Source organism: Trichoderma ghanense (genome assembly GCF_004382785.1).
Source record: "Trichoderma ghanense strain CCMA-1212 chromosome Unknown scaffold_2, whole genome shotgun sequence".
Taxonomy (NCBI): Eukaryota; Fungi; Ascomycota; class Sordariomycetes; order Hypocreales; family Hypocreaceae; genus Trichoderma; species Trichoderma ghanense.
In genome coordinates this window covers 291,083-317,332 of record NW_027395665.1, presented here as the reverse complement: position 1 = coordinate 317,332, position 26,250 = coordinate 291,083, and the positions used below count along the sequence as shown (strand labels likewise).

At 54.3% G+C, this 26,250-nt stretch overlaps 8 protein-coding genes across 8 annotated transcripts; 3 read left to right on the top strand and 5 right to left on the bottom strand.

Moving 5' to 3' along the window:
* Nucleotides 1-1,601: 1,601 nt before the first annotated feature.
* CCMA1212_002498 (Cystinosin) lies at nucleotides 1,602-2,538 on the top strand (the record flags this gene model as incomplete). Its single annotated transcript, XM_073699880.1, has 2 exons — nucleotides 1,602-1,752; nucleotides 1,859-2,538. 2 exons carry the CDS (start codon nucleotides 1,602-1,604, stop codon nucleotides 2,536-2,538), a joined length of 831 nt encoding a protein of 276 aa, XP_073561169.1.
* Nucleotides 2,539-2,744: 206 nt separating this feature from the next.
* CCMA1212_002497 (uncharacterized protein) lies at nucleotides 2,745-5,835 on the bottom strand (the record flags this gene model as incomplete). Its single annotated transcript, XM_073699879.1, has 2 exons — nucleotides 2,745-5,099; nucleotides 5,167-5,835. The coding sequence occupies 2 exons, from the start codon at nucleotides 5,833-5,835 to the stop codon at nucleotides 2,745-2,747; spliced, it is 3,024 nt and encodes a 1,007-aa protein (XP_073561172.1).
* Nucleotides 5,836-6,457: 622 nt separating this feature from the next.
* Nucleotides 6,458-8,482, top strand: CCMA1212_002496 (Methylenetetrahydrofolate reductase 2; the record flags this gene model as incomplete). The annotated part of the gene is made up of 1 exon (XM_073699878.1): nucleotides 6,458-8,482. One exon carries the CDS (start codon nucleotides 6,458-6,460, stop codon nucleotides 8,480-8,482), a length of 2,025 nt encoding a protein of 674 aa, XP_073561173.1.
* A 1,437-nt stretch (nucleotides 8,483-9,919) lies between these two features.
* CCMA1212_002495 (uncharacterized protein) lies at nucleotides 9,920-11,230 on the bottom strand (the record flags this gene model as incomplete). The annotated part of the gene is made up of 3 exons (XM_073699877.1): nucleotides 9,920-10,683; nucleotides 10,784-10,957; nucleotides 11,125-11,230. 3 exons carry the CDS (start codon nucleotides 11,228-11,230, stop codon nucleotides 9,920-9,922), a joined length of 1,044 nt encoding a protein of 347 aa, XP_073561170.1.
* A 1,883-nt stretch (nucleotides 11,231-13,113) lies between these two features.
* On the bottom strand, nucleotides 13,114-14,123 carry CCMA1212_002494 (PQ-loop repeat-containing protein 1; the record flags this gene model as incomplete). The annotated part of the gene is made up of 3 exons (XM_073699876.1): nucleotides 13,114-13,588; nucleotides 13,651-13,863; nucleotides 13,960-14,123. 3 exons carry the CDS (start codon nucleotides 14,121-14,123, stop codon nucleotides 13,114-13,116), a joined length of 852 nt encoding a protein of 283 aa, XP_073561171.1.
* Nucleotides 14,124-17,411: 3,288 nt separating this feature from the next.
* On the bottom strand, nucleotides 17,412-17,669 carry CCMA1212_002493 (uncharacterized protein; the record flags this gene model as incomplete). The annotated part of the gene is made up of 1 exon (XM_073699875.1): nucleotides 17,412-17,669. The coding sequence occupies one exon, from the start codon at nucleotides 17,667-17,669 to the stop codon at nucleotides 17,412-17,414; it is 258 nt and encodes an 85-aa protein (XP_073561176.1).
* Nucleotides 17,670-22,276: 4,607 nt separating this feature from the next.
* On the top strand, nucleotides 22,277-22,861 carry CCMA1212_002492 (uncharacterized protein; the record flags this gene model as incomplete). Its single annotated transcript, XM_073699874.1, has 1 exon — nucleotides 22,277-22,861. One exon carries the CDS (start codon nucleotides 22,277-22,279, stop codon nucleotides 22,859-22,861), a length of 585 nt encoding a protein of 194 aa, XP_073561177.1.
* Nucleotides 22,862-23,703: 842 nt separating this feature from the next.
* CCMA1212_002491 (uncharacterized protein) lies at nucleotides 23,704-23,925 on the bottom strand (the record flags this gene model as incomplete). The annotated part of the gene is made up of 1 exon (XM_073699873.1): nucleotides 23,704-23,925. One exon carries the CDS (start codon nucleotides 23,923-23,925, stop codon nucleotides 23,704-23,706), a length of 222 nt encoding a protein of 73 aa, XP_073561174.1.
* Nucleotides 23,926-26,250: the final 2,325 nt, after the last annotated feature.

Genomic DNA, 26,250 nt, shown 5'->3' with positions numbered 1-26,250 from the left:
CATCAATCAATATGTAAAAGTGGTGCAATCTGCTGCATCTGCCAAACTATCGTCCGATCACGCCAAGCCTCACCCGATTGCCCCTGTTCGAGGCTTGATAGCGAATATCTCGGAAAGTTGGTGCAAGGTGACAGGGACCACGGATCGGAATACTAGCAAACGCGCGATGTGCCATGCATGCATGACGTTGAAGCTGCCGAGGATGAAAAGGGGGCTTTTTTTATTCTCATTCTAGCATTTTCCTTCTTCTACCTTTGACGGCAACGATGCGTTACATCGGAAGGCGTCATACCAGGGCACAGGAAATGTCCTCGATCCGATTCCGAAAGACGGTGTCCGGCATTGTCGGGCGGACGATGGGAAACGGATTCGCATTGTATGAATGACTCGACGGTTGAGACATGGCGGTGACGACGATTGCCGACGGTAAGGCGACGTTGGCAGTTGTTGTCGCCTTTGATGAACCGTGGAATGTCAGTTGAAGCTGTCGAGACCAACACCGACCCCTTTCTTCCTGCATCGCCATGTCTCTACTGAGTTTTTGTCGTCTCCGATGCTCTGACTCTAGAATGATCAAGGATGGACATTGTTCCAGCCATCCATGTACGAAGTAACTGCATCTTGGTAGTTACAAGAAGCCATCTGGCCATCGATGTCGCGAAACTGCCGTGTAGACCCTGGCCTGCCTCTTTGCGGATCTGGCTCACGGGATTATGACGGTAATGTCTGCTGGTCTTCGGAATTATCGAAACAAGCCACATCGGATCTCGTGTTGAAGAAGGCGGTTATTACAATGCCGTGGCTTTAGACAAATACTGCGTAAACATGTAGTTGTGGCTTCGTTGAGATGCCAAGGCATCATGAGCGGCAACAGCTCATCTTGGACAGGGACAATACAGGTTGCTAGTAGAGATGCAACATGTTTGCCTCACCTGTACATTCTCACAGCTCTAGGTTAGTATCGTAGAAGGGCCATCGGTCAAAGATTCTGAGCTGGGCTTCGAGCCTGTTCAAGTTGTAGGTTAGGCCATACAGATGCTTACGGTGACTGAGTATTCATACCTCCCACTACTTATTGGAGACTCTCCATCGGCCTAGCTTATCCCGGGAACACTAGGTACCCTTCGTTTGGTACAGGTACTGGTACCTTCAGCAGGGCTCTTGGTCATTGAACCAGAAAATGATGCAATCGCGCCTGCCGGTCGCAATCGCATCGCATCGCAGCGCAACAAGTACCGCCCCATACTGCGCAAGCACTCTCGGTACCTGCTCCTCCGAACAATCATTTTGCGGCACGGGAACTTTGCCAATCCTTTCCTCCACCCTCATTTCACCTAATCTCACCACCTCACCATTCATCCCTTCATCCCTCGCTCTTCCCATCAACCTCATTCTCCATCGGAGACCCCGAACTTCTTCAATCCCGAAGAAACAACCAAGTCGCCGCGTCCGGACCGTTCCGGACGTACCCTGTGGCTTGCGCCTCGTCGCTCCGGAGGCGCCCTTCCAAAGCCCATTCAACACGTAAAATCCCGTCATCGGCAAAACACCACCCCCGTCGAACGAAACTCAACTCAGCCGGGGCAAAAAAAAGACGGACCATGGTCGCCTTCCTGTCCGTGCTGTCCGCCCTCTTCGGCTGGGTCTACACGCTCGCCTGGAGCCTCTCCTTTTACCCCCAGCCGCTGCTCAACTGGCAGCGCCGCTCCACGTCCGGCACCACGGCCGACTTTCCCACCATCAACGTCGTCGGTACGCTTTTCTTCTCCCTTGATGGCCATCATTTCTGCAATGTGAAGCAAGATGTGCGCAAAACAGCTGCGGACGTTGTCGCGCTCACAATCTCTCTCCTGACCAGGTTTCGCCGCCTACTTCGTCTCCAACGCCGCCTTCTACTACTCCCCCGTCGTCCGCAGCCAATATGCCGCCCGCCACAACGGCCTGACCCCGACCGTCGCCTTCAACGACATCACTTTTGCCCTGCACGCCCTCGTCCTCAGCCTCATCACCGCGTCGCAGTACCTCCTCCGCCCCCTGTGGGGCTTCGACCCCAGCCCCGGCACCCGCCCCAGCCGCTTCGTCACCGGCATCATCGCCGGCTCCGCGCTCGGCGTCCTCATCACATGCCTCATCGTCGGGACGACGCCGTCTGTAAACCCGGCCACCGACTGGTGCGAGCTCGACATCGTCTACGCCGTCGGCTACGTCAAGCTCCTCGTCACCCTCGTCAAGTACACGCCCCAGATCCTCGCAAACTTCCGCAACAAGAGCACTCGCGGCTGGAGCATCTGGCAGATCCTGCTCGACATGATGGGCGGCCTCTTGAGCTTGGCCCAGCTCGGCATCGACAGCTACCTGCAGCACGACTGGAGCGGCGTGACGGGCAACCCGGTCAAGCTGGCGCTCGGCAACTGTAGCTTGGTCTTTGACACCATCTTCATCGTCCAGCACTACCTTCTCTATCGCGGCAAGGGCAAGGAGGGCAGCGACGAGGAAGAGAGGCTTCTGCCCGAAGAGGATAGAAGGCATCGCGATTAAATGTAGAGATCTCAGCCTCACTCCTCATCTTTGACTGCAAGCTAGACCACGCCTACCCAGCTTCTACAAGTCTCTCAGCCGAGCGGGAGCTGACATGTTCACCCCTCTGCGGTAGGATATTGCCATGTCATGAACATACCATTGTCTATTTTACAACTACGGAGTTTTGGGGTATCCGTTCTATCATGTCACTCAAGAGCGCTATTCTATATTACAAAGTTGATGACCTTCCCCCCATCCACGGGAATCGTCCTCTTAGCCAGCCGCACATTGTACTTGCCCTCGCCGAACCGACTCTTCCCCTCCTCCGTCTCCAGAATCGCATCCACCATCCAATCGCGCAGCGCGTCGCCCTGCAGACCGCTCGGCGGGCGTGGGATCGTCACTGTAGCGCGCAGCTTGCCGTTGATTTGCACGGCGCACTTGATGTTTTCCGCCTGGAGCATCGGCAGGCTGCCGTCCTGCACGGGGAAGCTGGCCGACGTGAAGACGGAGCCGCGGGACGGGTGGAGGAGGCTCCAGCATTCCTCTGCGAACGCCGGCGTGATGGGCGCCATGAGGCGGATGATGACGTCGGCCGCCTGCCTCCTGATGCCCTGCTCCGCTTGTTTCTGCTGGACGAGCTCGTTGGTGAGCGTCATGAGGTCCGACACGACGACGTTGAGCGGATAGATCTTTTCGTAGCCCCGCGTGATGGACTCGATCTTGTTCTGCGTCTCGCGCCAGAGCGCCATCTCGGATTCCCACTTGGACAGCTTCGCCTTGTCGTCCGGCGAGGGCTTCCCCGTGGCGAAATATTCCTTGGCCGGCACCGACTCCTCTGGCGACTTGGCCAGCGCGACAACTTGGTCGTGGAGCTTCTGCAGCCAGCGCGTGACGCCGGCGATCTTGTGCTCGTCCCAGTTGAGGACATCTGCCACGGGTGCCTGGAAGAGCATGTGCGCCCGTGTGGGATCGACGCCGTACTTCGATGTGAACTCGGTTGGGTCGACGCCGTTGTGCTTCGACTTGGACATCTTCTCAAAGGCCACCGTCGCGGGGGCTCCTGTGGCCACGACCAGGGGCTTCGAGGGATCCGACAGGTCCACCTCGTCCGGCTTGAGGAACTTGCCCGTCTCGGGGTCGATGTAAGTCTTGCCGTGGACCATGCCTTGTGTAATTAGGCGCTTGAACGGCTCCGCAGATAGGGCGTCCTCCTCGGAGTACTGAGGGAGGAGAGGCGTAGTGGCTAGGAACTTGTAGATGAAGCGGGCATAGAGCAGGTGCAGGATGGCATGCTCCACGCCCCCAATGTAGATGTCCACGGGCAGGGACTTGGCTGCCTCGGGAGACAAGAGCTGATCCGGGTTGTGAGGGTCGGCGAACCGGGCGTAGTACCAGCTCGAGTCGACGAATGTGTCCATGGTATCAGTGTCTCTCCGGGCGGGGCCGTGACACTTGGGACACTCCGTCTCGACAAACTCGGGGGACGATTCCAGAGCGTTGCCCGCCTTGCCCTGGGCCCAGTGGTTGTCTACCTTGGGCAGCAGAACGGGCAGCTGCTCGTCCGGCACAGGGACGGCTCCGCAGGAATCACAGTGTATGATGGGTATGGGCGCGCCCCAGTACCGCTGGCGGCTGATGAGCCAGTCTCTCAGCCGCCATCTCGTGACAGGGTTGGCGAGATTTGCGCCTTCAAGCATGCGGACCATCATTTCACCCGCTTCCTTGGAGTGCTTGCCCTTGTAGATGCCGCTGTGCTCCGTCATGATGCCGTGCTGTACGTATGGCTCGTTCTCCAATACCGTAGTCGACTCATCCTCGGACGCGCTCAACACCATTCGAACAGGTTCGTCAACGTTGTGCTGTCGCCAAAAAGCATGGTCTCGCGTGTCGTGGCCGGGCACGCCCATGACGGCTCCTTCGCCGTAGTCGCCCAACACATACGGCGCGACATAGATGGGCAGCGATGCTTTGGTAGCATCCGGAGTGTCCTCGTGGAAAGCCAGAGGGTTGATACCTCGAATGTACGGCAGCATGTATCCGACTTTGGAGTCTTGAGGGAGTCCAGGAAGGGTGTCGAGGAATGCCTGCAGCTCCGAATCGCGTTGTGCCAGCTGAGCCACCACGGGATGGTCGGCAGCGAGGGCGAGATACTGCACGCCGAACAAGGTATCGGGCCGTGTCGTAAACACCTCAAGGGCAGCACCAACTTCATGCCCAAAAGCTATGAGCGGAAACTTGATCAAAGCGCCAGTCGACTTCCCAAGCCAGTTTCTCTGCTGTGATATGACATGCTCGGGCCAAGCGCCATCCTTGGCCAGGTCATCGAGCCCCTTGAGGAGGTCATCGCTATACTCTGATATGCGGAAGAACCATTGCTTCAGTTTTCGCTTCTCGACCTTGGCGCCCGATCGCCATGAGAATCCGTTTGCATCCACCTGTTCGTTAGCCAGCACTGTCTTGTCCACCGGGTCGTAGTTGACCTCGGCCTCTGCTTGATACGCAAGGCCGCGTTCGTGGAGCATCAGGAACAGCTTCTGTGTGTGCTTATAGAATTCCGGGTCGCAAGTCGTCAACTCCTAAATATGGACATCTCTTTCAGCCCGGTTCCAGCTTCAATAGCTATACGAAGAAGGCTGGGCTTACCCGCGACCAGTCCCAGCTGCCATTCATCAAGCCGAGTTGGCTCTTCATCTTCGCAATGTTGCTCTTTGTCCAGCCCTCAGGCGGAACGCCTCTCTCGAGGGCGGCGTTCTCCGCCGGCAGGCCAAAGGCATCCCAGCCCATTGGCAGCATCACCTTGTTGCCCTTGAGGGTGTGATACCGAGCAACGACATCGGCAATGGTGTAGACTCGCAGGTGGCCAAGGTGGAGGGTGCCGCTCGGGTAGGGAAACATGGGCAAGATGTAGCTGTGCTTCTGGCCATCTCCTCCTGTGGCAAGAGGCTCGCCACTCGCAGGGCTCTGATTCTGGCTCTGATTCTGTTCCCAGACCTGACGCCATTTCTTGTCCAGACCCACGAGATCTACTGCATACCCTCTCCGGCATAGATATCGCGGGTCGTGTCTCGTCAGGGCAGACGGCCGGTTTGTCGCCCCATTTGCGCCAGCTGCTATACATCGGCGGCACGCAGCCACGCCGGCTCTTGTGAGGCCCATATGGCTTCCACGAAGCATGCGCATCATGGTGCGGTCATATTGCGGTGAGGGACAGCTCTGTAGCAGTTTGTGCAGTTGAGCAGAGGCAATTGGGCAGAAGACGAGAGAGACTGTGTCAATGGATGGTTCGATGTTGATGTAGAAATCGCCGGACATTTTTTTTTATTTTTTTCCCGCCGCTACCGTTGGCTATCGGAGCTGTCCCCAGCGCTGTTCAAGAGCCGTTACAGCGGACTCACGTGCTGAGACACAGTAGCCGGACCCCTGCAAGTCAGTGCCAACCGGTGCGTCATAGCATTCCCCAGCGCGATAGCGATAACGAACCCTGGAATCCAGCGACAACGGACATGACTTGGCAACCCCGCCATTGAACCGCCTCTCAGTGCCGGCAGCTGCCCCGCCAGCTTGCGACAGCGGGCATCGCAAAACTTTCTGCTCTTGTGTTGTCACGTTGAATCCTGCCGTCGACGACTCAATTGGCGTCGGTCTCTGGACTTCTAGTATCTCCGCTGCCGTCATCTCAGAGCTTTGCCGATCATCGGAGTCACTTTCAATTGGCTGAATCAGCGGCATCTCGCAGCTCCATCTGGAACTGCAAACGATAGTCGGTTGCTGCGATCCGACCGGCAAACAGACGTCAAGAGAAAGACTCTCACCAAAACCGCATCGAGCCGCTAATCGCACGCATCATCAGCCAGATATCTGCTTCGAACCGACGTTAGGAGCCTCTCACTATCAGCACGATATCCATACACCATTCGACCGCAACATCGCCAACATGGACCGAATCACCGACAAAATAGCGGCTCTGCCGGCGGACGCAGAGTATTTCTCCCTCGAGTTCTTCCCTCCCAAGACGCAGATGGGATTCTCCAACCTGCGTGTCCGTCTGCAGCGAATGGAGAGGGCTCTGCGGCCTCTCTTCGTCAACGTCACCTGGGGAGCCGGTGGCTCAACAGCGCAAAAGTCCCTTGAGCTTGCCGAGCTGTGCCAGCGCGAGCTTGGCCTCACCACTTGCCTCCACCTGACATGCACCAACATGAGCCAGGCCCTGATTGACCAGGCGCTGGACGACGCGAGAGCGTTGGGCATCCGCAACATTCTGGCTCTGAGGGGAGACCCGCCCCGCGCCGAGTACCGAGACGCCGACGAGCCGACTGAAGCCTCTGAGGAGTTTACATGGGCCATCGACCTCGTCAAGTATATCCGCAAGAAGTATGGCAGCTACTTTTGCATTGGAGTCGCCGCGTATCCTGAGGGTCACGGCGACGGCAGCCACCCTGAAGGCCAGAGCTTCGAACACGATCTGCCGTATCTTGTCGACAAAGTCCAGGCGGGAGCGGATTTCATCATGACCCAGCTCTTCTTTGATATCGAGGCCTACGAAAAGTTTGAAACAACATTGAGAACCCACCCTAGCGGCGCCTTCAAGACGATACCCATCCTGCCCGGCTTGATGCCGATTCAGAGCTATGCGATGATCAAGAGGACGACGAAGCTGAGCCATGCAAAGATGCCGGACGAAATCATGGACCGCCTCAACGCCGTCAAGGGAGATGACGAGAAGGTCAAAATGGTCGGAGTAGATATCCTCAGCGAGCTGGTGGAGCAGATCAGAGAGATCAAAAGCAGGACCCCCGGCCCCAAGGGCTTCCATTTCTACACGCTCAACCTCGAGAAATCAGTTTCCTTTATCCTCGAGAGGACCAAGCTGATTCCTGACATTCCCGAGGAGGAGGAAGCTGTCGTCGATGAAACTGCAGTGGTGGCGGCAGCGCAGCGCACGATACCCAAAATCAGCGTCAATGGCAACGTTCCCCCTCGCGCGCCTAGTCACACACGCACGGCCAGGAGACAGTCTTCCGTCGGCTCTGATCCCCACAACCGAGTGATTGTCGGCAGAGCTGCCACCCACCCCGAATGGGAGGCCACAAGCACAGAGGCCGGCATTCCGGCCGGAAACGTCAACACGCGCGCCAACACACTGGCCATTTCGGAGGGCGAAGGCGCTCTTGGTCGTGAGGCAACGTGGGACGACTTCCCCAACGGCCGCTTTGGTGACGCCCGCTCGCCTGCGTACGGAGAGATAGACGGATATGGCGTCAGCCTCCACATGTCTGTCACACAGGCCGTCAGTCTCTGGGGATATCCCAAGGTGGCCAGCGACATCAATGACATCTTCGTGCGACACATCAGAGGCGAGATATCCGCCATTCCGTGGAGCGAAGAAGACCTGCTTCCCGAGTCCTCCATCATCAAGTCCAAGCTTGAGGCGCTGAACAGGAAGGGCTGGTGGACTGTTGCTTCTCAGCCCGCCGTCAACGGCTTGCCCTCGTCAGACCCCACGTTCGGATGGGGACCTGCTTCAGGATTTGTCTTTCAAAAGTCCTTTGTAGAGTTCTTCCTCCCATCCGCGGACTGGAAGATTCTCTACGACAAGCTCACCTCCACCGAGGTCGAAGAGGTGGTGTGCTTCTACGCCAGCAATGCCAAGGGCGACTTCGTCTCATCCGATTCTACCGGCGGCTCGGGTCAAGTCAGTGCCAGCGCGAGCACCAACGCCGTGACCTGGGGAGTCTTCCCGGGCAAGGAGATTGTCACGCCGACCATTATCGAGGAGGTCAGTTTCCGCGCCTGGAGCGAGGAGGCGTTTGGCATTTGGGCCGAGTGGGCCAAGGTGTACGGACGGGGATCGGACAGCCAGAAGCTATTGGATGGGATTCGAGAGGACTACTGGCTTGTGAACATTATTCACCATGACTTTGTGGATACGGAAGCTCTGTGGAGGTTGTTGATTGACTGAGATGCAGATGAGGGCTTGTTGGCTTTGTTTTGAAAGGGGGGTGAAGGCTAAGGCGTTGGCGGTTGAGAGAAGTGATGAATACCACGAAAAAGCATTAAATCGAGTTCAGAAAGGAGGTAGATAGGGGTTGTATATCAGCTTATTCATTAAAATATATAAAGGGAACCGATGAAGTCTACAAAAGCATCATTCCCTCATACTCGGTTTGGACAAAGAAAAGAAAGACGAATTGAGAGAAAGAAAAACTGCGCTGCTTGTCACTCCGCTCATAATCCGGTTGAGGTTGTATCGTCAAGCACATACGACCATAGGTAGTGGAAAATTCGGGGTCCCGTCTGCTCCCCCATAGACAAGCCACTAACCGGCAGATTAGTAGTCAGGTGGGTGACCACTGGCGAACACCGGCTGTTGTATGTTTTTTCTTTTTTCTTTTTTTATGCTCTTTTTGCTTGTTCATCTAGGCATGGAGGGAGTTGAACTGCTGTTCCTCCCATGATGTGTGGACTTGGCGATTGTGGGCTCGAGATCCGGGCCCCCCTTTTGCTATATCAAAATGAACAAGTTTTTGAGTCCCTTTGGCCAAACGCAAAAGTTGACCCCACGTTGATTTCTTATGAACTTCTCTCGATTTGTCTTTTCTTTTCTTTGTCCAAACCGAGTGTGAGACTGCTCTGCAAGTGGGCGATTCTGGGACAGTATCACGAGCACACAAAGCACACACACACACACACACACACACACAAGACGATTGTACGAGTGACTCTTCCATGCGTAACTTTGTTTCGATTCCGACAGCTGTGCCTAGAATACTGCGTATAAAAGATCAGATAACCGAGTCCTTTCCTTGTTATCCCCCTCGTCAACTTTTCTTTGAGGCCTCCTTCCCCGAGAAGGGAGCAATGCAGAGGAAAACTTGATGCTCTCAGTTCAACTCGTCTCACTAATTGCTCTTTTCAGAGACGGGGGAGTTGATGCAATAACGAGACCGGGACCAAGATAAAAGCAAATGTAAATAGTTATGAAAGGGGGACAGATGTGTCTGTAAGAAAGAGGGTACAAGTCATGAAGAGAAAAGGGAAATCCGTGAATGAAATGAAAAGGCAGGCCATGAGAATAAAATGAAATAAGGGGCAAGTTCTGTGGGGTAAAAAGTAAAATAGAATCAGAGAAAAGTCAACAAGAGCAATATATTTAGTTTCCTCCTCCAACGCCGTGCATGCGTACTGATGGCCTCGATGCCTGTCCTTGCTTGAATAACCACCAGATTCGTGATAGAGGTTGATCACCATATCCGTCCTTTTTTTGGGTCGTATGTTTTGTGATATTTTAGTTTAGTTTCGTTTCAGTAGGGAAATCCTTCCATCAAGTGAAACCGAGAAGTGCTCATGGTAAGATGGAGAGTGTGTAGGCGGAGAGGGTCTCCTCCTGTACCCTCTCCTAAATCTCACCATCACCCAGATCGTCATAGACCGACCCGGAATAAGGCTGCGAACCAGAGCCGGAGGCATAATGAGCGATGGACTGGTAGCTCGCCGCCGCCGGAGGTCCGGTATTCACGCCAATGATCGGCCTGGTGTTGAAGGGATCGTAGGACGGCTCAGGAGACGCGTCTCGCAGGGCAAAGGAGGCGCTGACCGTAGGCTGGCCGGCGGAAACCTCCACCTCGGGTTGAGAATCGCTATTGTCGAGCAGCGCGGAGGCTTCAGCGATCGTAGCGTTGGCCTTGGTAGTAGCTCGTCGAGAGGGAGTCCCGGTCCTCTGGCCCGGGAAGGCTCCTCCAGTCTTGGGCTTCTTGGTCGGCGTGTCCTCGTGCTCGCTCCAGTTGTGGCCTCCGAGGGTGTCGTCGTCGTCGTCTTCGTCGTCGGACTCGGAGCGCTTGATCATGTCCATCTTGCGGGCGCGCTTGCGGCCGGTGCCGGAGCCGGTGCGGCTGCCTGTCGAGCGGAAGGCGGTTGGCTTGGACGGGGTGGACGTGACGCTGCCGCTGCCGCGGCTGGAGCCGAGGTTGAGGCATCTGGCGACGTCGCCGCCCTCGCTCTCGACTTTGCGGAGGGTGTCGGCGTCTTTCTTGATGCCGCGGAACTGGAAACCTATGCCGTCCGGCGTGGACTCTCCAAAGTATTTGGCAATATCTGTCAGGACAAGGGTCAGCTCCATGATCGGAACACTGCCTAGTTTCGATGCCTTGTGAACGGCGGGTGCTTGATGGAAATAGCGAGGATGAAGGGGAAATTGGTAGATGTGGGAGATGAAAAGGGTGTTGTATGGGCTCAGAGCAAAGAGTCAAAGTTCAAGGCATACTGTTCTTTTCCACAGCTTCTTGGGTGACGGGGAGGTCTCCGTCCGGAATCATGTCCTTCATATCGAATCCCTCCTTGCGACCCTCGCGAACGATGACGGCCTGCGCCCTGAGGCGACGGAATCGGTGATTCAGAGCGTGCTCACTCATGTCGGATCCATAGCAGGCGGCAATTTCTGGGACGAAGAGTCAACCTTCGCCCCAACAAAATGGCATGATGAAGAACAGCGAGAAAAGGGTCTCCAGATGGCAGAAATGCACTCGCAAGATGGGTTGGCTGAGTGGATGAGAGGGGGAGCAACAGTGCCGTGATGGTAGAAAACAAGAGAGAAGCATTGCGTACCTTTGTAGTTCCACTTGACCTCGGGATGAGCAGCAACGATGGCGCGAACCATACGGGCTTGAGCCTCGTAGGTCTTGTAGTTTGCCTTGGTGCTTGCTGCAGGCATGGTGATGTTGTTCTTATTTCTGATGGACTCAACGGTCAGTATCAGCAGCCAGGAGAGATGATAGCGTGATCGAATCGACGGACTGTCAAGTTGAAGTGGAACGATCAAGATGAAACCCGGCAGCTACTGATGCCTTGAAACAGCTGAGACTGCGCAAAGAAATAATCCTAATGTCGAGAATGGGCAGAGGCAGGAAGAGAAATGGCAAAGGTTGTGCGCGAGGGTACCTGCGAAGCTGAGCACCTTGCGCGGGAGGTGTGTGAAGGAGGAGAAGAGTTTGAGAAGAAGAAAGGCGGAAGGGCTGTTTACTTATGCAGACGAGTCACCTGACTTGCGCCGGAGCCTGAAAAGAGGGTGACGAGAGGGCAATGGGCGAAGTGACTGGCAGGTGAAATTTGGTTGGGGGGGATGGCAAGAGTGTTGCCAGCTGGCATCGAGCTGTCAAGCCAGAGGTGAGCTGATAAGGACGATCGCAGCGTGGGAAGTCTCAGCACGGCTGCCGAAGCGGCTATGGAGTACGGGAAAGATGAAAAAGTAACGTTTGACATGATATATGAGGAGAGTGTTGACGTGGAAATGGAGGTGGAGAAGTTGAGCTTGAGACGTGATATCGAAGAGAGGCAGCATACACAAGACGTTGCTCAACTAGACGTACCGCTGTAGATTTCTAGAAGCTTTGAAGTTGCTGAAGCCTCGAGCAACAGTGATCCGGCTTGACGGGCTTTGGATAGAATTATGATATGGTTATGAGGACTGAAGAGTTCCTGGATATAACTGTCAGCCGTTGTCCATACACGTAGCTTGGGAGACGCCTGGGTACATGTATGAAGACGCCAATTGGCTTCAGACTTACTGACTCAATGACGATCAATCCTTAGGTTATAGCACCAGTATGCCTTCAGTGAGGGTATATGAAGAGAATCGGCAGTTGCCAGTGATAAATGGCCAATAATGAAGCTCTTGATGGTGACGTGTGAGAGGGCAGTCTTGGCGATCCTGAGAAGCAACAATTAGCACCTTTTGCCCGTACCAAGAGTGAGAACAGACACAGCTTATAATCATGTCATATGAGAGACACCAGACAAGGTAAGTCCTTACTCGGCAAAAGAAGTAACAGTCAACCAGCGGGAAACGAGTGAATGGGAGTCGTTTGGGCTGTAGTTCAACGACTTTTGTCCTCGTCTCTCACCGCGATTGGCCGCGTCCTCGGCAGTACCAATTGGGAACAAGAAGATAGAAAGAGTTTATGAATATCGTGTTATACAACTATGAAGCCGTCGTTTCTTGGAAACCCCATAGGCTGCCTTTTTTGGGCGCGCTTCGTATACATGTACTTTGACCGTCGGTTGTATGCGCCAGGTTTTCCCTTGCCAGATGCGATGAGAAAGTCGGGGGGCTGGGAGCCTCTCTTACATCTGGTGCAGAGCGCATAAGGCGCGACTTAAGGGCTGCAATCCCATTGATGGCTTTGCATCGTAGAGGCGCAATTGGACGGCAAAAACGAGACCAATTGCAAGACTGGACATATTTCACTGTCATATCTGTGATAGTCCGCAGAAATATGCCCCTCGCGCATATTGTGGCTCTCACTCTAGTTCCCCCATGATGGTATCACACTATCATTTCTTAACGCCAATCAGTAGCTATACACCATCTCTCACATGCCAACGACCACCACCTTCACATAAGGTATCAGACCAAATCCCTAAAGCCCCAGCTATTCAAAAATGAACGGACCTAGGTAGTAACATGGTAAATCAAGCAGTGTCGACAAAAGACCCGTCTATCAGCGTGCATCAACCATGAAGTTCATTAACATTAGTCTAGTATACCCAAGCCCAAGTGCATCCGCAGCTCTCATTGCCCCATGCCAACCGTGGCATTTATTTCCTCTCGTAGTCGCTAAACGGAGCCGACCGCCGTGTCGGCGTCATGCTCCTGCTCTGCGGCTGCGCTCCGGTTTCGTGGGCTGAAACGTCTTGCAGCGGATGTTCCTTCACGGCGCTCTCACCCGATCCATACATCAAATACTGAATTCCGAGGAAGCAGTCGCACACAGCCTGGAAGATGCCGCAAATCTTGAATGCCAGCGGGATCTCGCTCGTGGCCGTGAAGAACCAGAAAAGCTTCATCGCGTCGCCTCCAAGCCAGCTCGCGAGGACGGACACCCGGAAGCCCTTGCATGACCTGGACTGCAAGTTGGCAAGAATCTGCGGGATCGGGAGCGTGGCTTCGACGCCTAGGCCAATGTATCCGACCAGCACGGAATATGTGGGATAAAAGCCAGGCGAGATGCTGGACATGACAACCTCTCCAGCGAGCAGGCCCAGGAAGAGGTAGAGGATGAATTGCCAATACCTGGTCAAAGCATTAGTCTCCCAACAATTCCAGCAACTGATCCCTCAAAGGGCGAGACTCACGGCTTGGGCGACCTCCACTGCCAGAAGTTATACGGCCTTTGCGCGAAGAGACCCTCTGGAGCAGCAAACGGCAGTCCGGCCTCTCCGCCCTTGTTAGACGGAGAAGGTCGGTGATCAAGAGCAATCTTGAGGAGGGCGATTTGCATCCCCACCATGATCAAGGATTGTATCAACAAGCTCGAATCGAATCGTGCGCCGGGCCAGTAGAAGATCCTATCGTCCACCTTGAGTGTCAGCCGTGTCCCGGATCTGTCGGACAGCAGAGCCCTCGGCCACTGCAGGCAAAAGCAAGAAAGAAAGCGAACGCACCTGAAGAGAGATGCGATGAGCATAATCAAGGGGATGTCGAGAGAGAAGCCCGCGCTGGTCCTCTTGCGGTGCATCGATACCGCCTGGTCGCCATAGGAGAGGATGGGAGAGAGGATGATGAAGATTGGCGTGAGGTAGCCCACGCAGGTCGCAATCAAGCTCATCGCAGCGGATTTCGAATCGTCGATTTCGATTAAATGGAAGTTCGGTAGGTTTGTTTACGTCGTCGTGACCTCGGCGCAGAGCGGAATGAATATCCAAGAAGTAGGGGAGGCGACAGCAAAAGCAGCACAAGAGCGAGACGGATATAAAGGAATGATAGCCTGCGCTTCTTTTGCGGTGGCGGAGAGGAGGATAAAGAGAATTAAAAAATGCCTATTAAAGATGCAGACGAGCAGCTCATGTGCAAAGACGAAGCCGAGAGAGAGGCGGCTGAGGAAATGAAATGGAAGCGGAAGCGGTAAAAGGAACGAGAGCCAAAAGGTTAAAATTGCTCGAGATTGACTTGATGGATTCGGGGCGTCGCTCCAGGGGAACAAGGGCCACAGATGATCGCATCGGATCGGCGCTAGGGAGGTACCTCGTGGAATGCTGGATGCCGGTTGAGCGTAGAAGTACAGCCCTACCGTCTTTGATTAGCAGAGCCTTTGCGGGTTGATGTTTTGGGTTTCGATGCTGATTCGCTAGCCTTGCACAAGCTTTCTTTAGCAGACGTGCTATTCCAGTAGCAGCAACACCGCTTCGATACGTCCAGCCCAGCCTTACCCTCTTATCCTCTGCTCGTCAACAGCTTGATGCATACTAGATATCAGTGTAGAGCCACTCGTTTCCCGGATAGGTTGTCACTCCAAATTGCCATTGTATGAAGGACATTCTTCAGACGCTCTGATGCCACCTCGAGTGGACAAATCACCCTCTTCAACCGACGTTGCAGTGACATCGTGGGACATAGTACATACCTACTTACGTACAACTCGAGTCGGGACTTCTAATCTTCCCCTCCCGCTCGTCAATGGAATGTCTCGAGTCACGAGTCACCACCTTCCGTATTGGACTCATGTCGAAGTTACTGCCGTCTGAAAAACTCTCTTCTCCTTTTACCTTCTTTTCCTTTACTTTCTCTCCTATCCCGAGTCTGCCGACTCGATACCAACGGCCTGTGAATCATTCCTCCGCCAAACCAAGTTCGTCCGACGTCCGAGAGACTGAGGGCTCTCAAGCAATGGATCGTCCTGCTATGCCTTGAGAGCAGGAAGAAGAGCGTCGAGCGAACTATAGCTGCTTTCCAAGAGCGGCACGACGTGCTTTTCTGACCATGTATGGCTCACAGTATGTTCAACCACTCAAAACCAGTGCAAACCCGTCCCACCAGCTTACCGATTCACCAGAAACTGGCTAGAGACGCCAGAAGCTTCTTTGGTCGGATATGAGATGGCAGACTTGCAATCCTGCTTTTGCCACCCTCCTTTGCGCCCATTCGGCCGCCGCATACTTGATACAAGGCAACAAATATCGTTCGTCGGGAAATATCCGATTCCATTTCTCATGGTGTAGCTGCTGAAGGGATTGCTATTCCGTCTCGTCGCTGCTCTTCGATCTCGTCGCTGCTCTTCCGTCAAGGACCAGATAGCATGCCTGGACAATGATGGCAATCTACTGGTGTTTCTGGCTTATTCGGTTAAAGCTGGTTCAGGTTGGGTTCCAATGGGACAGCTACCGGATCGATATTCGGACCTGAACATGGGCGCCTTCAACACCTCGAACCTCGACCTTCTCTTCTACGACCCCTTGAAGTCTTCTGGGCATCCAGCATATTGGCGTACAAATGCAACCTGGAGCTCATCAGTGAACAGTCGTCGTCTCGACACCATGCTGCAAGTGGCCCCAATTCTACATATACATACCGCCAGCCATCAACCTCTCAAATATCGATTGCCACTTCAAGGAGCCTGTGACATAGCTCAGTTCATCTCTTTACATGACGACAACACTGCCACCTTCTTCAATGTCGAAGGTTATTTGTGGGAGTTTGCAGCAAGAGGTTGCTGCGTCAAGCGCGAAGAGGGATCATGTCTTCCTTGGCATCTGGATGGTGGGCTCCTTTGAAAGAGGCGGCACTAGAAGGCCAGCGCAAAAGCATCAAAGCTGAGACAATCAGGTGGGGATGACAGTGGAAGCATGATCATCAGCCTTGAGAGACCGGTCGGCACCATATTCCGCTCACGTCCAAGAGAGCGGAAGACTATCAGCAGAGAATGGCATGAAGAATGAGGGCAGCACAAGGTACAAAGGCATTCAGAAGCGACTGCACACTTTCTGCTTCTGGAACTTATCTGCCAACTCAGTCTTGCCGCCGTCTTTCCGCAGGCAAATCGAGACGATGGTGGCCATGGTGGGATAGACCGCGATGGCGAACGAAGTCATTATGATTTTACCATTTTGAGTTTGTTCAAAGCTCCTGATCTTTGACTAAATCTACGCAGGAATGTGAGCTTACACAGAAGCCAACGCACAACGGAAACAGAATGCAAGCAGCAAACTGCTGCCCACGTTAGAGCTACGGCCGTGTCTGGCTGTCCAGAGGTTGTCACCACCCAAACATCACGATCCGCCAGCAGCGCATACTTTCCAAAAACACTGAGCATTCAAGAGTCTATTGAGACTGCCAGTCTTTGACTCATTCTCCCAGCTTCAAGGGTAGATGCGGGCTCTCATGATCAATTCACAGGCCTTGAGCGTACCGGGCACATCAAAAAGCCAGAAGACCATCGAAATTTCCCACCTGATTCAGAGGCAAAGCTACGCTCTCTCAGCGGAGTACGGGTGTTTCTACAGCAAACTTCCCGGGCATCTCATGTATATTCAGCCTTCTCATTGCTATTCACCCACTCCAATGAACCGACACTGGCTATAAATCAACTCTGGCGCATATCCACTGCCTCACGGATTGGCTTTGAACTGCGAAGCCCCGGCTTCATATGATGATATTTTGGCGAATTTTTACATCCTGGTGGCGTGGTCAACAGAGGATATGCAGACCCCGGAGTACATTTACAGGCCGCATCCTCGTCACCCATTGTCACAAGACCACTCAGCTATCTGCGGAAGGCTATTCTAGTCGCTAAGGAGTAGCTGATCAAATGGCGGACGATCTATGGGTATGCATAACAGCTTATGCCGGCTTTCTAGTGTGCGCCGGCACTCGCTCAATGCACGAAATCTCGCCATGTCGGTGCAACATCAGCTGGTCACGACACCCCCATCGAGTGGACGTCTCTCACACTAGGATGAACGCTTGCTGTCCCTACCGAGGCGAAGCACCACTTCGCCATCAGAGTTCGGAGCCCAGCAAATGAGCATAAAAGGGCTTTTTATGGTTCGTCAGCAGTTGAAGACCATCCGGTGCAGATTCTAGCATTTTGTACGGCCTGAGATGGGCAAATTTTCAACTTTCAAGGAATCGAACAATTGTCGGATTTTCCGCCATTCAGAAGCCCAGGGCGCCTGGACAGGGGTCCGAATCGCCACCACTCTGAACCTGGACATCGCCAGCATCGCCAGATCATGAGGCGGCTGGGACGTTCCGCGTCTACTTCAGTAGTGCCACACCACGGCCGACCAACAATGAAGCATGCCGCCAAGTGGTTTACAAGGTGCCACACCTGGGGCGAATGGCTAAACCAACAGAGCCTGAAGGATTGCGCCGACATTTGCGAGAAGCAACCCAGCCCGAACAAAAGATCCAGGCAGTTGAGAAGCCCAATCACGAGGTGGTGGCAACGATAATCCTCAGGAAGGGCTGAAGTCGAGCTGCGTCGATGACGTTGCATTGGTGTGTGCCGCAGCATGATATGCCCATGTTTTCACACGACCAGCAGCCTTTCAATATCGGCACTAGGCTGTGGACCTGGGACTTCAGCTACCGATCTGCTTCTGGATGTTGTTTTGCCGAGGTCCGTCGCATAGAGTTGTGGAAGCTATCCTCACATACTATGTACAGTACTTCGGATGCGGCCAACAGGCTTGTTTTCGACACCGGACTTGAGGCTGCCTTTCAACTCCATTCCGCCCCGCTGCCGTCTACTCCTTGATCCAAGAGGAATTGTCTACGTTCACAACATGCTCCCTCATCTCTGGCGCAGTCATTGCGAAACGAATACGCCAGATAGACTGGTTTGCCGCGAGATCCAATCACATACGACCATATCCATTGGAAAATACGGGATCCCGTCCGCTCTCCCAGAGTCAAGCCAATGAGAGGCAGATTAGTAGTCAGGTGGGTGACCACTGGCGAACACCGGCTGTTGTATGTTTTTCCCTTTTTCTCTTTTTTTTTTTTTCGTTCGGCAGTACCACTTAACTTTTGGTCAGATGAGTTGTCTCTGTGACTGAAGTACTACCGAGCATCGTCAGTGACCAGGTTGATGCAGCATATCATTGAACGACAGAACACGAACATGAGCTTCCTACTATACTACGACAGAGAGTGTGGCTCGGTACTCTCTATCATCACACAGGTACCCCCTGTCTCATGTCCGTCTTTTATGGAGATGGAGATGGCATACCGCGTCAGCCTCATTGACGGCGCTTGTATGGTCGAGGCCACAAACACGCTCTCTACATCACAGCCTCGGCGGGAGCATAGGGGCTATGGTATGCTCCGAGAAGGCGTGAAGACATATTTGGTGCGTGTTGTATGTTGAATACAGATCTCTGTGTCTTACACCACCTTTTCCATTCATGGCCTTCGGTGGAAGCGCTTCTCAACTTGGAGGAGCTCTTGAGGCTGCAGCATCATTGTTCATCAGCCACTCTTTACCTTCTCCCAACCAAGCGGCATTTCCGACGTCTCATCGCTCGCCGGCCTCGCGTCCCATTATCAGACAGCCCCGTGCTTGTCTGTACGGAGTAGAGCCATGGCAAACGAGATAGCTCAATTATGAGAGGTGGCCCCTCCTTCCTATTGTGCCCTGTTGTTGGCAGACTCGCTTGCTCATGGCGATGCATATCTCAATCTGTTTCACCCAAATTTACTCGAGTGATGGCACATCGATCAGACTCTTGGATGCTTCAGCAGCCTTCTGCGCCACGGCGATCCAGGCAATGAATTAAGTCGCCTTTTATTCCAGCCGGCGGTGGCCGCTCAGGTCGCTCAGGTATTCCGTGCTCGCTTCAGCTACCCAACGCTTTCTTTCTTTCCGGTGCTACGCAGCTTTGGACTACGATCGATTCGAGATTTGTATTTTGTTCATTGATTACCTCCGTCACATTCCTTGTTCCCTGGACCATCGGTTGTATACGGCCCCCGGTTTCAGGAATACAGGATTCTACACCACCACCTCACAGGCCGCTGATTCGACAATACGAACTCGGTTTGTTTGCCATGAGGTGTGACCACTGACGTCCGAGTCGTCCGAGTCCAGCTGTGTATTATAAAGCAGAACGCAGGACTCCACGGAAGGATCGTTCGCTTTGGTCTTTCGTCCCTCAAAGCAGGGTGTGTACTACACCCTCTCCAGAGCGAGGAGCATGCAAAGATTAGATCCTTCGCTCCAGTAAGTGAGGGGGATACTACCTTGAATGAGGCCTCCTTTCTGTTTCGTCTCGGATCCATCAGGAAGCTACCTAGCCACGTGTATGTGTGTCGGCTTGAAGGTTTCCTGGTGGATGGAAGGGCTTCCATGGATGTCACGCATGGGAGCGAAGAGTGTTCAACCCTGACTGCTGGGTGACGTTGAACGCTAGTTGGTCGGAATACATGGCAGATTCTCTACTGCCTTGGCCCTTGCTTGCAACAGCCAACTTTTTGCTTATGCATGGCGGCTGGATACAATTTCAAGTGGGCAAGTCCGTCCAGGTCCATGAGACATCGAGGATATCGAACAGTGTCTCATTCTGGTCGTCATGGCCGGAAGACTACGGAACAGTGGAATGACTGACGCCCTGTGGTGTATCTCGTCTTGGCAGGAGCCTTTCATCGCACGACCTGCGCGGCCTTTCCATCTCTTTGTACCCATGACGACTGCCTCGCAGAATAGTGGCAACACAGAACTTCCTCTTTGACCGCAAGCTTTGGTCGCTAAAGAACTAACCAGGCTATTGGTAACAGCACCTCTTTGAATCCTGCGAGATCCTTCGTACAGTCCGTTTACAAAACAAGAAGAAATATCCAGGTCCAGGGTAACCGCACGGAAGGACAAACTAGGCAAGCACCCCGGCAATCACCCGAATTTCCGTCGGCTGATGTGCCAGTAATCCATCGTTCAACAGTCGACGAATTGGACCTCGAATCAGCCTCTACCCTCCTCTACAGAGGCAAGCAGGGAACATATTCCCATCAATGCCCGTGGGGACGCGTCATCCGTCCTTTCAGGACGCAGTCTTGATAATTTCGTTCGTCATGGTATTACAGGAAACACGCAGACACGATGTGCTTGCTATGTCCAAGGAAACCATGAATAGCCGGGGGAATTCAACGACCAGAGAAGTCTCGGACCAAGCGGCCCGCCCCAAGTGCTTGGGAAGCTGAGAAACGTGATGCAGGAGGCCTGCACTCAAAACTGTATTGGGCACGGCAAGGAAGGTCAAGAGACTGGCAATGCGACGAGGGGGAGGGATATGCTACGATCGTGCTATTCCAAAGCACAGCAGTGCTCAGCCAATCACCTGAAACGTCACAAATCAACAAGCTGGGGGGGCAGGAGGAGGAGAAGGAAGAAGAAAAAGAAACGACAGAAGCCCTGTCGTTGCTCTCGACAGGAGTCATTGTCGTTTCGCTCCCCTCCCTCACGGACATACTCTCGGCTTCAAGTCCTGTCGTAGGAATCAGCCGACTAGAGCTGTCAGATCCTTCCAGCATCTGTGCTATTCTGCTCTTTCTTCGGGGTTTTCCATAACTCCCTGCGCGGCGCACGCGTGTGCCTGGTTTTGTCATTTTTTCTTTTTGCTGCAGTAGAGAACAAATGGCCAAGCAAAGACATGGATAGATAAAGCGCCTTGCCAGCAGCAAACCACCCCAATCACGCACAGTCACTCCTGCAGGTCAGGAGGAGGAGAGGGGGAGGAGCAGCTCCAGCGAGCTTCCATCACCGCCTTTGGACGTGCCCGACCAACCGGGTCCCAAGACGGCGTAAAGTATGAAGAAAAAGAAGCAGCTGAGATGAGACAGACCCTGGAAACCGGCAGACGGGGGGACCTAAGGGGCAGCATGGGGGAAGAGAGACGTTTCGTAGTATCGAGTGAGGGAAAGAAGCAAGAGACAGACGACCTGCAGGTGTAAGAAGAGTACAGTAAGCCCAAAACCCCGGAAAAAAGCTTGCTGAGTCTTACATACATTGCCGTAGCATTCGTATGCGCAAGTTCCCGAATCCAGCAATGCGGCACTGGACAAGAACCCCACCGGCCTATCGACTTCCCATGCGTCCTCGTTGCAACGCGAGTCTGAGTGAGATCTATACCTTGTTGCATGCTGGACTGGATCAACAGAGGCATGGATTCGACTGCTTCCCTTGCTTGGAATAGGGATTCAGTCCCCCACGAAGCTACGATTCCCCTGCTCAAATATAACAGTGTTTGCCACTCTTTGTTCAGAATAACAAGGAGGTAGGGCAAGTTAACCCCCGTTCTCATCGTACAAGTACATGTACTTGCACTTGTACTGCCTCTCCCTGCAGCGTTTTCCAAGGAGAAGCCTTGAAAGTCCTGAGCGCTGCATATGACCAGTTACATCAACGACACACGAATCAGAAAGAAGCTGCTTGATGCTGCCCACACATCCTCGTGGCCATGCCGGTGCTTGCGGGATTTGACCCCCGAAATTCAAACAAAGATGAGAGCAATCAAGAAAAGGGGGGTGCGTAATATCATTGCGACACCTTTCGAGAGTGTATTCTGGAGCCCCGAGATTCGAGTGTGATGAGTAGGGACGCGATCGAGTACGTATTTGTAACGAATTGACGAATGTGCGGGTAATCAACAGGACAGGTATGTGATGGAGTTGATTTGTGACGGGGCGGACGAGGCGGACGAGGCAAGGGGGGCAGGAAGACCATGGCTGATGAAGCACCAGGGAGGCCGCGAACAAAGCCCCCTCGCGATGCTTCTCACGCCAGAGCCGGCTGGCGTACCCGAGCATGGCAAAGAAATAAGCAAAATGCCAATCAGCAGTGCCGTGGTTCGTACGAACTTTGCGAGGCAATTGAGCGGCAAAAAGCAAGGCAGCCAAGAACCGAGGAGAAAAAACTGGACCATCAGCCCAGATTCACAGACCATCAAAGATGAGATTGGCTTCTGCTAGCAATCCCTGCTCTGCCATGTCATGAGGTTGCATCGGCTCCTCTTCTCAAACCGATGCGACGCCACATTGTTCGGCTTTCTCTCAGTCTCCGGCTTGCCCTCCCCTCAGAAGCAAGACGAACGCGCGCTACCAGGGGGGTGTGGGTTAGCCTGTCAGGATCTGATTACCACCCCATTCAGCCGCGGCGGGCCGTGGGCCACGATCACAGGCCACCACTGCCCGTCATTCGAGAAGCCCTTCGTTTTCCTTCGGGGGCGCTCCCCAGCTAGTGGACAAGTTGAAAAAGAAGAGGTGCCGCACTGTCTCCGTGTCTCCGCATCCGGTGTGCTTTGTGCTGTTGGGCTGCCCAGAGTTGGAGTTGCTCCGTCTCGACGTTGCCTTGCCCGCAGGACAGGTCAGGTCAGCCAGCAGGCCGGTCCTTCGTATCGGAAGAACCGAACAGAATCAAATCACACCCGACGGAACCCCCTACGAGCGAGCTGCTTTGCCCTCGTCTCGCCCCAGGGTCTCTCGTGTTCCCCCGTACGAATATGTGCGGCGCGCACGCGCAAGTATGGGGCTTGTTCTCGTTCGCTCGGCTCGGCGTCAGCCCCTCTCCAAGCCTAGTTCCGCGAATTGGTTTTTAATGGCTCTTTTTCTCCCCTCAAACCCCTTCCCCCAAGACGCTTTTCCGGGGCAGTTCTCAGGTGGGCCCCTCAAAAGGGCCTGCTTTCATTCTGGACACCGAAGGGGGAATAGAAGGCTTTGCTCACTAACTGCAAAACGACACGCCCCAGGCCAAAGAAGCGCCGCCAGGACGCCGAACTCCAGCTCGTTTCTTTTCGCCTTTTCGATAGCAGCCCCGAGGACATGACACCGGGCAGAGGTGGTTGGCGGATTGGGGACCCTTCGATCGCGCGCGGCTGAAGCGTTCGTGCGCTCCAGCGGAACCTCCTGCTGTCGTTATTAGAGAAGCAGCCGGACAATGAAGGCACGCGGCATTTTCCCCTCATTCTTCGTTTCGTGTTGGTCTTGGGCGCACTAACATGTCACGACCGTGTCCTTTGGTGCAAAATCCCGCCGCTGCCCCAGTTCGTAACAGAAAGCTGGCTGAAGAAAACCAAGTCGGGAGAGGAGCAGAGGAGCAGAAGCAAGATGCCGGTAAATCAAGGACTTTCTTGCCTTCTTGCGTCTTGCTTCTCTCTGCCTCTCCGTCCCGCTCGCTCTCTGTGAGCAAGATCTGCCGTCTGCCGCAGGGTGCTCGGCAGATGAACTGCGTACCGGAGGCACAGAGGCATCAGGCCATGGAGGGCAAGTCGTAGTACGTGTACTGCTGGTTCTGCAGCGGCACCAGCCAGTGATGCTACCAGTAGCGGAACAGAGCAGCGACCCTTGTGGAGGAATAGGGAATAGGGCCGGCGACGATGTGACCTCGGAGGCCGCACGATGCGCCGCCAATCTGCTGTAGCTCATTGTCGAGGTGCCAAAGGGTTGCCGCGGGCCGCCGCTTCGCTGCTGGCTAGAATCCCCCGTTGGCTTCTTCCCGCAGACGAGGGGCTGAGCACCAGGACCAAGGAGGCAGCAGGCGCCCTCTGCAGCGTGCCGGGATGCCACGAGGGATTCTCCTGGTTGCGCCAGGGCCAGCCCGCCATCATCCCCAATTCCGGCTGTTTACGTGATCCTGGTGACATGCACGTGGAAACGCCAGGGATGGTGGTGTCGAGAACCGGCTTAGGGGGGGGGGGGGGGGCAGCATCATCGGCGCGCAATTTTTTCCTTTTTCTGGCCAAGTTTCGCAGCCGCGATGTGTGGGGGGGATTGGACAGTGGGAAAACAGTAGCAAATTGTCTTTGTCTTTCGTACAAATAAAAAGTACGAGATTGGCGTTGCTGCTCCTGCACGTATGTACTGTACTTGCGTTGCCCTGTCCTGTCCCGGGGTAGGGGGCTGGGAGCGGCTCCGAGCTGTACTTGCTCGTCTGGAGCAGCACGGCATGCCAAGGTCAAGGACGCAAGACATGCGAGAGGCTTGAGGTGCGGTTTGTATTCCGCCTTGTCCTGTGTTCGTGAGGGTCCGCGGCGTATTATGCGCCGTGCTGACTCTCGCTCTCCATACCCAAGCCCCGTTGTTTCTTGTCCGAGTCCTCAAACTTGGTTACGCCCTTCGTATTGAAAAGGCCGGGCGCGGTCTTCTCACCCAAGAGCCATTCAGATCCATCTTGTTCTCTTTTATGAGAATATGCCGCAGAGAGCGGCTCTCACGGGAGACGGCAGAGGCACAGAGGGCCCTGCGTCGTGTTGGGAAGGCTAGTAATACCATGTGTCGCCGACCCAGTCACGGCTTCAGCCATTCCAAAGGAACGGCACTTGTCCTGCGAAGTGCCGAAGGAAATGCTTAATTCTCGACTGGGGGGTTAGCGGCAGATGGTGTTATACTACTACCTCGTTCTCGGACCAGCACTTCTCTCCTGAGTCTGCTCCTCTGCCGAGGACAAACTTGACCTCGTAATGACTTACTAGCCCTCCTTTGTCCTCTGCTCAATGCTGATAGTTGCCGCCCATCCATACAGACGCTTCTCTAGTATGATTTCGCAGATATTCCCCATTGCATCAGTTCAGAGCTGCCGGCTACTGCGCCGGACGCAAAGTCCGTGGCATTCTCTCATAGTATCGGGGAGCTGCTTGGGAATTGACCAGACCCGCCCACACGAGTAGCACCATCTTGTGATTTCCCCGATATCCGGAGTAAGACGGGGCCAGCAGGGCGGTTCAGTCGGTCCAAGTGATACGTGACGACTGACTATCCGCGATCCTCTGGAGGGTGGGCGCGCACTCAGGCGCGGCCATGCACGTCGAGACCAAAGGGGAAATCCGTCAAGTGCAGTCTGCACGCCAAATTCCGCGGGCTGCAAGGGCAGAATAGCCTGACTGTAGGGACAAGCGCTAACATGTACATGCACGAGTCGGGAGGCGGGAGGCATGGAGCTGTCTGATCCGGAGCAGTGAGTGGCTGACTCTGGCTTGAGGAGTCCAATCCTTCCTTGTCCTGCATAGCAGCATCTTTGGCGCAGCTCCGTCTGATGCCTATTTGAATGTTAGACCAGCATCGATAGCGCACAGAGCAAGGGCCCATAACTTGGAAGGCCAATCTGTCTGAGACACAAGCGTCTCGAGGCGCACTTGGCGTTTTGACTCTCCGGACGACATCGGGTCGATAACTTGAACAGCTGCCTTTTCCACCTGGCTTTCAGCAAATCGCCCAGTGGCTGGGCTACCCCTGTCCAAGGTCCGTACCACGTAAGTCTTAACAGAACATCGTGATGCCGCCTCCCTATTGCCAGTGCACGTATCAGCTTTGGTGGCCGAGTTTGGTGTTGCTCCGTGTCCGCCCACAAGAGGTGACTGAATAACTCTTCCCTGGCTAATGTATAGCCAAGGCTACAATTGCTACTTCGAACTCATTCCCACGTCGCACAAGGAATCTGCGTGGTTGCAAAGGGCCACGGAGAGCGTACAAAGTCGTTTGGTGCAATGTGACAGAGAGGAGCATCTTCTGACAACTCGTACACGGGCCGGAGATTGGGGATAAAGTTGCGGTGCCCGTACTAGTAGGCTGCCTTGATCTAACGATCGTCCAAGCAGCTGGGGCGCACTTCCAAGTAGACACGGTCGTAAAAGCCTGTGCCTCCGTTGGCTGAAGTGTGCGGAAGCATAACTGGACTCCGCCCGACATTCGTTCACTTGCTGCAGGAATGATGATCGATGTCTCTGACTCGCTCCAGCTTTTGGCCCTCTCGCACAATTTCCACTTTCAGCGTGAAAGCCCGGCAGTCATTATGTGTTGGGCCAGATGTGCCTTGATTGACAAGCGACTTGTCTCCTGGTGGCCGGTTCAAAGGGTTCCCACTGATCCGGCATCCGAGCCGTGTAAGATTGCATTGACCGCCGACCTCGACCGCCAGACAACGGCATGCGACCTAACCGTAGCTTGGTCCTTGCTAACTATCCAGGATCCAT